We start from the raw sequence: 12,698 nt of genomic DNA on the forward strand, positions 1-12,698 counted from the left end.
GAAACCAGAAAAATGTTTTTACCACTGTCTTGAGGAATTTCATGAATTGTTCCACACGCCCTCCTACCTGCTCCTTGTCTTCCTTGTCTAGGACATCTTCTGCACACATACCATGGTCATTTGTAAGTTCTCAAAAGGTACAGTATTTGTCACCCTCTTTTAATGAGCTCAAAATAATAAAGCAATAATAATCAGACTGGAGTCTCTGGAGTCAGACCCACTACGTGTGTGACACTAACAAGTTCTGTAACCTTTCTATATGCACTTCAGTTTCTTACCCACAAAATAGAGACAATACTATCATCTACCCCAAAAGGTTGTTATGATAAATAAATAATGTATGTGAAAGTGCTTAGAACAATGCCTGGCGCCTTTATGTATATTGAAGTAAACCATGCCACTGACAAACACATTTGATTTTACCCTCTTAGATAGTTGTAGGGTGTTGGGATGTAGAAAAGAAGATACTTTCCATACTCTCTGGACTGAATATAAGATCTAAGAACTGAAATTGCACTGGCCAGGCGCGGTGGCTCACGCCTGTAATCCCAGCACTTTGGGAGACCGAGGCGGGCGGATCACGAGGTCAGGAGATCAAGAGGAGATCGAGACCATCCTGGCCAACACGGTGAAAACCCGTCTCTGCTAAAAATACAAAAAATTAGCCGGGCGTGGTTGCAGGTGCCTGTAGTCCCAGCTACCCAGCTACTCCGGAGGCTGAGGCAGGAGAACGGCCTGAACCCAGGAGGCGGACCTTGCAGTGAGCCAAGATCGCACCACTGCACTCCAGCCTGGGCAACAGAGCGAGACTCCGTCTCAAAAAAAAAAAAAAAAAAGAAATTGCACAGGACAGCATATGAACGTAATATTAACAGGCTGGGTGCGGTGGCTCACGCCTGTAATCCTAACACTTTGGGAGGCCGAGGCGGGTAGATTACTTGAAGTCTGGAGTTTGAGGCCAGCCTGGCCAACACGGTGAAACCCCGCCTCTACTAAAAATACAAAAATTAGCCAGATGTGGTAGTGTGTGCCTGTAATCAGCCAGACTGGGTGGAGTGTGCCTGAAATCCCAGCTACCCCAAAGGCTAAGGCAGGAGAATCACTGAACCCAGGAGGCGGAGGTTGCAGTGAGCCGAGATCACGCCACTGCACTCCAGCCTGGGTAACAGAGCAAGACTCCATCTCGAAAAATAAAACAAAATAAGGCCAGGCGCAGTGGCTTACCCCTGTAATCTCAGCATTTTGGGAGGCTAAGGTGGGCAGATCACGAGGTCAGGAGATCAAGACCATCCTGGCTAACATGGTGAAACCCCATGTCTACTAAAAATATAAAAAATTAGCTGGGCGTGGTGGCAGGTAGTTGTAGTCCCAGCTACTCAGGAGGCTGAAGCAGGAGAATGGCGTGAACCCGGGAGGCGGAGCTTGCAGTGAGCTGAGATCGCACCACTGCACTCCAGCCTGGGCAACAGAGCAAGACTCTGTCTCAAAAAAATAAATAAATAAAATAAAATAAAACAAAATAATAATAATAAATGTCTCTATTCTCAAGAAAGAAGTCAACCTGACAGAAAAAAAAAGGATGGGAGCTGGTAGAACATCATAGATAAAAGCACAGCTTCTGGAATCTGGTGGACCTGTGCTTCACTTTATATTGACTATTACCTTGAAACAGACACTTAACTTCTCTAAGCCTGTTTACTCACTGGTAAAATGGGAAAAATACAGACTATAAGGAGGTTTGAAGAGGATTAAGACAATATTTGCAAAGTACCTGGCACACAGCAGCCATCTAATAAACAGCAAGTGATTTTATTTTATTTTTAATGGTTTTTTTTTTTTTTTTGAGACAGAGTCTTGCTCTTGTCGCCCAGGCTGGAGTGCAAGGGCATGATCTTGGCTCACTGCAACCTCCATCTCCCAGGTTCAAGTGATTCTCCTGCCTCAGCCTCCCAAGTAGCTGCGACTACAGGTGCCCGCCACCACACCTGGCTAATTTTTGTATTTTTAGTAGAGACAGGGTTTCACTATGTTGGCCAGGCTGGTCTTGAACTCCTGACCTCGTGATCTGCCTGCCTCAGCCTCCCAAAGTGCTGGGATTACGGGTGTGAGCCACCGTGCCCGGCCTTAAATTTAGTTTTATAAGGATAAAAGGAACCCATGTTAGTGCAAGGGTTCTCAACCTCGGCTATACATGTGAATCCCCTGGAAAGCTTTAAAAGAGGAATGCTGCCTAGACTGCACTTCAGACGAACTGAATCAGAAGCTCTGGGGTTGGGACTGGATGTCAATATTTTTAAAAATTCTCCAGGGAATTACAATGTGCACTTGGAAGTAAGAACCACAATAGCTAGCCAGAAAAGATGTCTCAATTTTTACCATCTAAAATAAATTTTTTTTAATTAACATCTACAAAATCCTTACAAAATAAACCCAAGTCAGAATTTCTACTTTCTCAAACCAGAATTACTACTATCTCATGGTGAAATGGAAGCTAACAGAGTTTGAACAATTTGTTTCTGGAAGAAACAGAGAGACAAGTTTAAAACTCGTCAGGCCCTAAAGCTGATAACTCTTATTCAGATCCATTTCTAACTACCACTATTTCCTCAGCATGACTACAAATCCAGTCATGATCCTCTCTTCAATAAAATCCTTTAATGTACCTACCCCTTCAGAATCAAGTCCAGACTCCTCAACAGGAACACAATCCTTCAGAACTTGGCCCCAAGTGGTATATGGTGAGCAGGAGTCACATACATTCAGTCTGCTCTGGCTCTCATCTAAACAGTTCAACCACCAACCACCCAAGCAGATGCCGGTCAGTCTCAGCGGCTAGTTAACATGCCGAGGCTACAGTGTTAATATTGTAGAATGCAAGGTGAACAGCAGCCCTAGGAACTGTGCAACATAACAAGACCACTGGCCCTGCTTTTCATTCTAGCCTCATCTGTCTCTGATTCTACTTTATTTCCACACACTCATCATCCCCTCTCTCTCTCTCTTTTTTTTGAGATGGAGTTTCACTCTGTCGCCCAGGCTGGAGTGCAGTGGCGTGATCTCAGCTCACACTGCAACCTCCACCTTCCAGGTTCAAGCGATTTTCCTGCCTCAGCCTCCTAAGTAGCTGGGACTACAGAAGCATGCCACCACGCCTGACTAATTTTTGTATTTTTAGTAGAGACAGGGTTTCGCCATGTTGGCCAGGATAGTCTCGGTCTCCTGACCTCGTGATCCACCCACCTCGGCCTCCCAAAGTGCTGGGATTACAGGCATGAGCCACTGCACCCAGCCTCATCATCCCCTCTCTTAACCTCAGGACCTCGGCTTTTTTCCCTCTGCATGGGACACGGGTTCCTTACTCTGCAGACCTCAACCTAAAAGGCACTTCCTGGAAGAAGCCTTCCCCACTACCACCAACACTACTGCCCCACTTCAGGTTAGAAGCTCCTGCTGTGTCCTCCCATAGTGCCCCAGAGTTCCCCCATCAGCATTCTCAGTGCTACTGAGTACAAGGACCATGTTATCTTGCTCACTAATTCCCAGGGCCTGGCACCTAGAAAGTGGTTAATGTATGTGGAATGAAGAACAGCCCAGAAGGAACACAGAGAAGCAGCTGTAACTGATCCACAACAAAAGGTTATTCTCCTAACTCAGGTCTCACATTCCACCACCTTTAAAGTGAGCTCGCTGGGCACAGTGGCTCATACCTGTAACCCCACCACTTTGGGAGGCCAGGGTGGGGGAATCACCTGAGGTCAGGAGATGGAGACCATCCTGGCCAACATGGTGAAACCCCGTCTCTAAAAATACAAAAATTAGCTGGGCGTGGTGGCGTGTGCCTATAATCCCAGCTACTCAGGAGGCTGAGGCAGGAGAATGGCTTGAACCCAGGAGGTGTATGTAGGTTGCAGTGAGCCGAGATTGCACCACTGCGCTCCAGCCTGGAGACGAGCGAGACTCCATCTCAAAAAATAGAAAAAATAAAAAATAAAAAGTGAGTTCTGTGGGAAATGTTAACAGCTGTTGAATCTAAGCATCACAGATACAATGATCATTCTCTATTCTTCTAATTTTTTTTGTTTATTTTGGTGACAGTCTTGCTCTGTTGCCCAGGCTGGAGTGCAGTGGTGTGATCTCAGCTCACTGCAACCTCCGCCTCCTGGGTTCAAGCCATTCTCCTGACTCAGCAACCTGAGTAGCTGGGATTACAGGCTGGAGTGCAATGGCATGGTCTCAGCTCACTGCAACCTCCACCTCCCAGGTTCAAGTGACTCTCCCACCTCAGCCTCCCAAGTAGCTGGGACTACAGGTTAACACTAATACTAATAAAAATACTAATTTTTGTATTTTTAGTGGAGACAGGGTTTCATAGTGTTGGCCAGGCTGGTCTCGAACTGCTAACCTCAAGTAATCTGCCCACCTCGGCCTCCCAAAGTGCTGGGATTACAGGCGTGAGCCACCATGCCCGGCCTTCTAATGTTTTTTAAGTTTGAAAATTTTCATAATAAACCTTTGAGGAAAAAAATAATGTGACCTTTGCCTCTATTTCTAATCCTGATTTCCTCGCTAGGTATTACTTAGCTACAGGATACCCAGCAACAACCTGTCATAATTTCCCACCATCTGATGGCAGTGCCGTAGGACACAGAGAGAGTACAAACCCACTGTCAATATAAGAAAGCAATAGCCGGGCATGGTGACTCACGCCTGTAATCCCAGCACTTTGGGAGGCCGAGGCAGGCGGATCACGAGGTCAGGGGTTCGAGACCATCCTGACCAACATGGTGAAACCCCGTCTCTACTAAAAATACAAAAGTTAGCTGGGTGTGGTGGCATGCGCCTGTAGTCCCAGCTACGCGGGAGGCTGAGGCAGAAGAATGGCTTGAACCTGGGAGGCAGAGGTTGCAGTGAGCCGAGATCGCGCCACTGCACTCCAGCCTGGGCGACAGAGTGAGACTCTGTCTCAAAAAAAAAAATTTAAAAAAAAAGAAAGCACTAAAAAACTCTTAGGTCAGGTAACAAAAAGGCCTGCCAACAGCCAGATACTAGGTTCCAACAAAATGCTGGGCTTTCATCAGTTTCCTTCTCGTTATAGCCTTTTCTTTCTTTCTTTTTTTTTTTTGAGACAGAGTCTCACGGTGCTGCCCAGTGGGGAGTGCAATGGTGTGATTCTCTTGCCTCAGCCTCCCGAGTAGGTGGGATTACAGACACCCACCACCACACCCATCTAATTTTTATATATTTAGTAGAGACGGGGTTTCACCATGTTGGCAAAGCTGGTCTCGAACTCCTGACCTCAGGTGATCTGCCCACCTCGGCCTCCCAAAGTGCTGGGCTTACAGGTGTTAGCCACCACACCTGGCCAGTTATAGCCTTTTCTATAGGCGAGGAGAACTGTTCTTCAGGTCTGAGAAGAAGAAGAAGAAAAAGAAGCTGAAAAGTGTGTGCAAGTTGCAGAAGAGAGCACAGCACTGATGGATTAAAAGTCAGGGGAGGCTGAGTTACGTAAATTCAGCTTGCTCTGGTGCTGGTCTAGCAGCCAAATCACCAATCAACCAAACATGCTCAATTTTAGTGGCTATCTAATAGGCACAAGAGAGAACATGATTATCACTAAAGAAAAAGCCACTGTTCAAGACAGCTATTCCCAAAGGACTGTGCACTCCTAAACAGTTCCTCTAGAAAAAACACTGACAAGGACATTAACTTTCGAAGTTCAACAGATGAAGAACCCCTCACTTTCTATCTCCTTTGTTCCCTCCTGTACAACATTCCTGAGGCAAAGAACTGTGATGTCAGTGCAGCTGACCTAGGCTCTGACACTTGCCATTACCTCTTGCTGCTTCTCCTCATTGGGGTAGGTGTCTACAAATACTCCCAGCCCCACAAATTTGTCCATGTTTCCAAACACAGGCCCTAGAGAGAGAGAACAGATGATGAACAATGAAATAAAGCTAAGAGTTGATAAAGGAATAATATATCACTATGATGGAGGAAAAAGTAAAATTCAAATGACTCCCAAGCCTCTCTCAAGATGAGAAAACACATGTTTAAAAGTACCCAGCAAAGTGCATGGCCTGTAACAAGTGCCCAGTAAATATCTGTAATTGTTTGTTGTTGGAGGCAAGGGAAAGAGAGAAGGCCACTGCAACCTTATTTAGCACTCAGGCAGCTTCCTGATCCAAACTAGTTGCTAAGGTGCCCCTACAGAATTCTGCTTTACAAACAATTGGTAAAGACTATGCCCCCAAGAGAGAACTGAATTCCCTAGTTCTCCTTCTTGTTCCAAAAGAGATCAGGTCAAATCAGGTTGAGCCTGCCATCTACATGGAGCAATAATAGCTCTAACACAAGGAAAATAGATAACTCTTCTCTTGACTCAGCAGTGCTGAGATCATTCACTGTAAATGTTCAGAAGAAATCAGCTCACCCAATCGTCAGCGTTCAGGAGAGCCAGTGCTTTCATCCAGCCAACAGGCCAGGTAGTTTCACAAGGAAACTCAGAAAGAACAAGCAAGCAACTGCCTCAGGATGAGTCAAATTCAGCTGCTTATGAGGACTCAGACCCGTTCTAGAGACTAGAAGGGCCAGTGTTCATCCACATACATTAAGGGAGAGGGAAAACAGCTGGCACTGTGGGGAAGGAACCTTTTCAAAAAGAGGGCACATGAAAAAGCAGGCTGTCACACCCACACAAGAGTAACACAGGGTCCCAATACCTGGCTGCATCCGATCCTTTGTGTACCAGATTGCCAAGCCATCCCCATGCAGATTCTTCTTTCCTTGTCCATGGATTTTGAAGTGCACCTGCAACTCCCAGTCTCTCAGGAAACATGGCTAAAGTGAGAAAGACATTAGAATCAATGAGGAGCATGAAATGCAAAACCCCTCAAGCCCACATCAGCAATCAACAGACTTGGAAAACACAAATGCAGGTAACACTAGACTAAGGGTTAAAACTTAAATCTAAGACTTGCTATGTGTTCATGTCATAAAATTAAACGGATTGAACCATTCAACTGTTTAGAGATTTAATATGAAAATGAATAAACCTCCCGATTATCTTCAACATTTCCCAACAGAAACAGGACAGAACTCCAAAGTTGGAAAAGACAAGAGTGTACCAAACTCCACTCCTGTGATCCTACACCCACCCAGCAAAGTAGCTCGGCTTTTAGAGTACAGATGGCTGAATTCATACTCATTTACAACTCAAGATCACCCCTCAGACAGAAAGACTCTGAAAAGCTGGATTTAAAGAAAGGTCAAAGCCTAATTTATTACAGTAGAAAAAGAAAAGCTAAGCTGTTATGCAAACGTTTCCAGGAATAATTAGCAGATACTACAAACAACTCTAATTAGCTAGACCTGGCCCTCTGCCAAGCTGAGGGGTAAGCCAGAATTCTCACAAGAAGAGCACGTTACAGTCCCCAAACCCTCCCGTCCATGGCCAAGAAGCTTAAATGCACTTGAAGATGGATGCAAGTGGATGGTTAAGTGTTTTAAATCGTTGAACAGTTTCAAGAAAAAACCAGAGTGGGTAGTTGATTTAGGGAAGCTTCTGGTTAAAAGTCTACTGTGAAGAAAGAAGTGAAGGAAGAACAGACAGACCAGCTGGGTTCAGCCAAAGGCTCTCCAAATAGACTGTTCTGGGCAACATATTGCTAGATCATTTTCAGTTTTCATTCTTTATTTCTGGGATATTTTCCAACAGTGTTCATATTAGAAGTACACAGTCAAAATGAAAGGGGGTTGGGTACTCCTGCATTTAGCAAGGGGCCTGAAATCTCCTACTCTATTGAGCCAGTCTCTGTCTTGTCACTCTGGATTCTTATCTCTCTGCTGTTTCATTACGATTTCAGAGAAACGGCCCAGCGCGGTGGCTCACGCCTGTAATCCCAGCACTTTGGGAGGCTGAGGTGGGCAGATCACAAGGTCAGGAGATCGAGACCATCCTGGCTAACACGGTGAAACCCTGTCTCTACTAAAAAATACAAAAAATTAGCCGGGTGTGGTGGTGGGCGCCTGGAGTCCTAGCTACTCAGGAGGCTGAGGCAGGAGAATGGCGTGAACCCAGGAGGCAGAGCTTGCAGTGAGCTGAGATCATGCCACTACACTCCAGCCTGGGCGACAGAGCGAGACTCCATCTTAAAAAAAAAAAAAAAAAAAAAAAAAAAGATTTCAGAGAAAGGCCAGGCACAGTAGTTCACGCCAGTAATCAAAGCATTTTGAGAGGCTATGGTGGGAGGATCATTTGAGCCCGGGAGGTCCAGGCTGCAGTGAGCTGTGATAGTGCCACTGCACTCCAGCCTAGGCGACAGAGTGATGAGACCCTGTTTCAAAAAAAAAAAAAAAAAAATAGCTTTCAGAGAAAGAGTGAAATTCAGTGGGGCAGGAAGCTGCCAGGAGGTAGGTATTATGCCCCTGGGAAGAGGGCAGAGTCACAGAAGTTCTCAGTGAGCCAAGAGGTGTCTGTCACTGATTCCTGGCCTCCTACAGCACAATGCTATACTGTTTTGCTCAGGACCATGTCTAATTGTGGTTCTGAAATTCTGCCACACACTGGATTCACCTACGGAGTTCTAAAAAATCCCAATGGCCAAGCTGCACCCTATTCCAATTAGATCAGAATCTCTGGGGGTGAGACCCAGGCATTGATTCCAATGGATAGCCAAATTTGAGAACCACTGCTCAAACAAATGCATCCTATTCAAATAACTCAGAAACAAGCCCATAGTCATGGTGATAGCCAGATAACAGCGAATACAGGTATCAGAAGTCGAAAAAGGGAAGAACTAGAGGCTATACTAGAACTGCTGCTGCAAGTTATGTAGAGACAGACAGCCAGCAAGACAGCAGCAGAGTATCAAGCCTTGAACATAATCATCCGGTAACCCACAAGAGCCCCATCAACAAACTTGTAGAAGTGTAATAACATAACACATATTTCTATAACCATTTTAACTTGCCACAGTCTTTTCATGTCTATTGTCCTATTTTATTCTCACGACAACCCCAGTGGGCAAGTAAAACAGGTATTCTGAAGCTCATTTATCAGATAGAGAAACAGAAAACTAAGAAGTTAAATAATCTGCCTAGGGCTCACAGGAGGACTGTGACAGAGCTGGACCGAGAATCCCAGTCTTTCAACTGTCCTTTATCTCTGCTACGAAAACACAATGCTCTGTACTCTGTCCAAAAATGAGCTCGGCACTATGATCTAGGTTAAGGGGCCAGTTTGTGCAGATAGCTAATGTAGAAATTTCTCTTGCCCTCCTGAACAGGGAAAAGAAATCATTCTCTTTTCTGAGATTCGCTTATCTACAACTAATGAGAAAAGCCATGTAAAAAAGTAAGTTCTTAGTTTAAGAGAATTCCAGAGAAAGTATCAAAGGATGCCAGAGTCATGCCCAAAAGTAAACTGGTCGTAAAAGATTTAGAAAGAGCCCTGGAAACAGAAAAGAAAGCATCATCTTACACTTGTACAAAATCACAGTGCAGCCACACCAGGAATACTGCATTCACTTCTTGTCGCCATACCTCAAGGAAGACAATGCAGCTAGAAAAGGTCCAGAGAAGGACAAATAAAATGACCAACAGCTCAGAGTGGCTTTCACATGAAAATAAAATTTTATATCAGACTCTTCAAATTGAAATAACAAGATGGGGATGCTGGGATAAGGTTTGGGATCAATTTAAGAGTACTCTCAACCAGGCCCGGTGGCTCACACCTATAATCCCTGACCTTTGGGAGGCCAAGGCAGGAGGATTGTTTGAGACCAAGAGTTTGAGACCAGCCTGGGCAACATAGCAAGACCCCATCTCTACAAAAAATGTTTTAAAAATTAGCCAGGTGCAGTGGCACATGCCTGTAGTCTCAGCTACTCAGGAGGCTGAGGCAGGAGGAGCCCTTAAGCCCAGGAGTTTGAGGCTGCAGTGAGCTATGATTGTGCCACTGCACTCTGGTCTTCTTATAATCTTCTTACAAAGTGGTTAAGCAGGAGTTAAGTTATTATTAAACCCTAAGAAGTAGTACTATTGGGCCAATCAGGAATTAACGACATTTCAGGAAAAAAAAAAATGAATTATTTGCTATAATTAAATAGAGAGCATTTTCCTAAATACCTGATTTATTTATTATCAAGGTCAGAATAATCTCAAAAATAAAGATCCTTGATATCCACAGAAGATAGAATACCAGGGGGATAGACAGTAAAATTAAATCAGTATGCCACTGCTGAACCTTTTAGGCCTTTCTGGGTCACCAACACAGGAGGGAGAAAGATTCTTACCACCCGGTTCCACAAGGCACCCTGTTTACTTTGCATATCTGGGGTAAGGCGGATATACTGGGTCATCACCATGGCATTGCCCATCAGATTCCACAGTGAGGAACTGCCTGTGCCCACACCTACAGGAAGGAAGTAGATCAGTTCATACTTTTCAACACCAATCCATTCAGAAAGCAGCCACCACAGAGCCTCTGAAAGCTGAGCCATCATCTTTTTCCCCCTTTAATGTCACTCAATCTCCTATCTTCTCTCACTCATGAATCCTACCATCTCTACAGCTTTCACAAGGCCTTTATCAGGTAAGGACCCCAAAGCACATCAGAACTCTCACTTTATGCATGTTACAGTAACCATAGCTCACATCCATTCTTCCCGTTTTATATGTGAGTAAACTTCAGCATCGTAAAAGAAAAAAATTTTCCTGAGTTATATCAAAAAGAGTTTGACAGGCCAGGTGCAGTGGCTCACCCATGTAATCCCCACACTTTGAGATGATGTGGAGGGAGGGCATCTTGAGGTCAGCAATTTGAGACCAGCCTGGGCAACACAGAAAGACCCTGTCTTTACCAAAAAAAAATTAGCCAGGTGTGGTAGTCCTTGTCCATAGTCCTAGCTACTCAGGAGGCTAAGGTGGGAGGATCGCTTGAGCCCAGGAGATTGAAACTGCATGAGCCATGGTTGTGCCACTGCACTCCAGCCTAGGCAACGGAACAAGACCCTGTCTCTAAAAATATATAAATAAAAATAAAAAGAGTTTGACCCTCAGGCCTCCGGGGCTTAGTCACATTCTTCCTTTTTTTTTTTTTTGACATGGAGTCTCGCTCTGTTGCCCAGGCTGAAGTGCAGTGGCATGATCTCGGCTCACTGTAAGCTCTGCCTCCCGGGTTCACGCCATTCTCCTGCCTCAGCCTCCCGAGTAGCTGGGACTACAGGCGCCCACCACCACACCTGGCTAATTTTTTTGTATTTTCAGCAGAGATGGGGTTTCACCGTGTTAGCCAGGATGGTCTCAATCTCCCGACCTCGTGATCCGCCCGCCTCGGCCTCCCAAAGTGCGGGGATTACAGGCGTGAGCCACCGCCCCAGCCGTCACATTCTTTCTTTAAACAATCCTTAAAGTGTGAAGCTACTCCCTGTACCCTCAACTACAAACTTCTTTAAGAATGAAAAGTTTGTGTCTGCAAACCCATAAGCATTAGCAAAGAGACAGCACAGAGGCACTCCAGGCATGTAAGTGAATAAATGATTACCCTTAGTAGTAGCGTATACTCTTGCACTTTGAATTGTTTTCTGTCCCACTACCTACGCCTTAGTGGAGAAAGACTTGTGTTAGTTAAGCCATCTGCACTGGTTTGTCATCGTTTTGTAGCTAACTGCATTAATTTTCTGGCTGATAAGCTGTGCTTAGAGTTCTGTGAACCCTAACCTCTTTCACCAATAGGGCCCCTAGGCTGGAGAAGAGAAGGTGGTTCTACCCAGCAACATAAATTTATCATCTTCTCATTTCGTTCAAGTTCTACCCCAGTTCTTCCTCCTGCTTTATTTCTAGCACATCCACAGGTCCATCTGGAGACTGGCTCATTGCTAGTAGCCCTCAATCACTCCTCACCATTCTCAATTCTCTCCCCTTCCCAAACTCCTCCTGTCTAACTCCAGGCCTAGCACTAGTGGCACCCGACAGCCCTGCCTTTACCTACTGGAAACTTCCAGAGCTTGGCAGGCACACCTAACTCCTGCCTTTCAGACCTGTGGCTCCCAAACGCGGAGGGAGTCTCCGTGGGCCCCACCACCGCCAGCAGTTTCCTCCGGGCCACGAAGCCCTTCGCCGCCCCCGCCTCTACCCCTGAAATCAAGTCCCGAAGCCCGCCCCACTGCACGACCACCTCACCCTGGGCGCCTCACCCTGGTACGGCTTCGACAGCGAGTGCTCCCGTTTCAAGTACTCGAACGTTTGACCCGCCCCAACTTGCTGTGGCCCCTGCCCAGACCCCAACAAAAGAAGAAGGAGTAACATCCTGGACCCATCCCGTGCCGACAAACATCGCCGCCACTGCTGCCACGACCCAAGGGGTCCCAGAGTCGCCGCCATCTTTCCCACCGCCGACCCTTCATCAAAAGCCCGCCCCGTCGCCCAACCCATTGGCCCGAAGAGCCATCTGCCCTGCGTCCTATTGGCTCTCGTCAAGCCCCGCCCCTGCAGGTGAGTATATCACCGATTGGCTGGCTTGGGTATCAGTTGCCTTGCCAACCCAGAAAAGGGGCGTAGCCGAATGCCCAGACCCCCTTATTTGCGTTTGCCCTGAGTTCCACTAGGCTTGCTGGGATACGTAGTTTATTTGTATTTTGTTTTCTGCGTACGAGAGTAAATTTAAAGAGATAAAACGTTTCTTCTGGTCCCAAACATTC

General features: G+C 45.9%; 1 protein-coding gene across 6 annotated transcripts in view; it reads right to left on the bottom strand.

Moving 5' to 3' along the window:
- Positions 1-12,456, bottom strand: part of LMAN2L (lectin, mannose binding 2 like) — a 33,882-nt gene extending 21,426 nt beyond the window's left edge. For 2 of the 6 annotated variants that reach the window (XM_004031441.4, XM_004031442.4), the window contains exons 1-4: positions 12,195-12,456; positions 10,293-10,411; positions 6,720-6,837; positions 5,834-5,916 (exon numbers count right to left, since the gene is read on the bottom strand). In XM_004031441.4, coding sequence (XP_004031489.3) covers positions 5,834-5,916; positions 6,720-6,837; positions 10,293-10,411; positions 12,195-12,432 — 558 coding nt within the window. In that variant the 5' untranslated portion in view covers positions 12,433-12,456. Of the gene's footprint in view, positions 1-5,833; positions 5,917-6,719; positions 6,838-9,478; positions 9,560-10,292; positions 10,412-12,194 lie in introns of those variants that run through there. The other 4 variants (XM_063695561.1, XM_019021351.3, XM_063695562.1 and 1 more) reach the window with 4 other exon arrangements.
- Between the last annotated feature and the right edge of the window lie 242 nt (positions 12,457-12,698).

Source organism: Gorilla gorilla, chromosome 12, assembly GCF_029281585.2.
Source record: "Gorilla gorilla gorilla isolate KB3781 chromosome 12, NHGRI_mGorGor1-v2.1_pri, whole genome shotgun sequence".
NCBI classification, from domain to species: domain Eukaryota; kingdom Metazoa; phylum Chordata; class Mammalia; order Primates; family Hominidae; genus Gorilla; species Gorilla gorilla.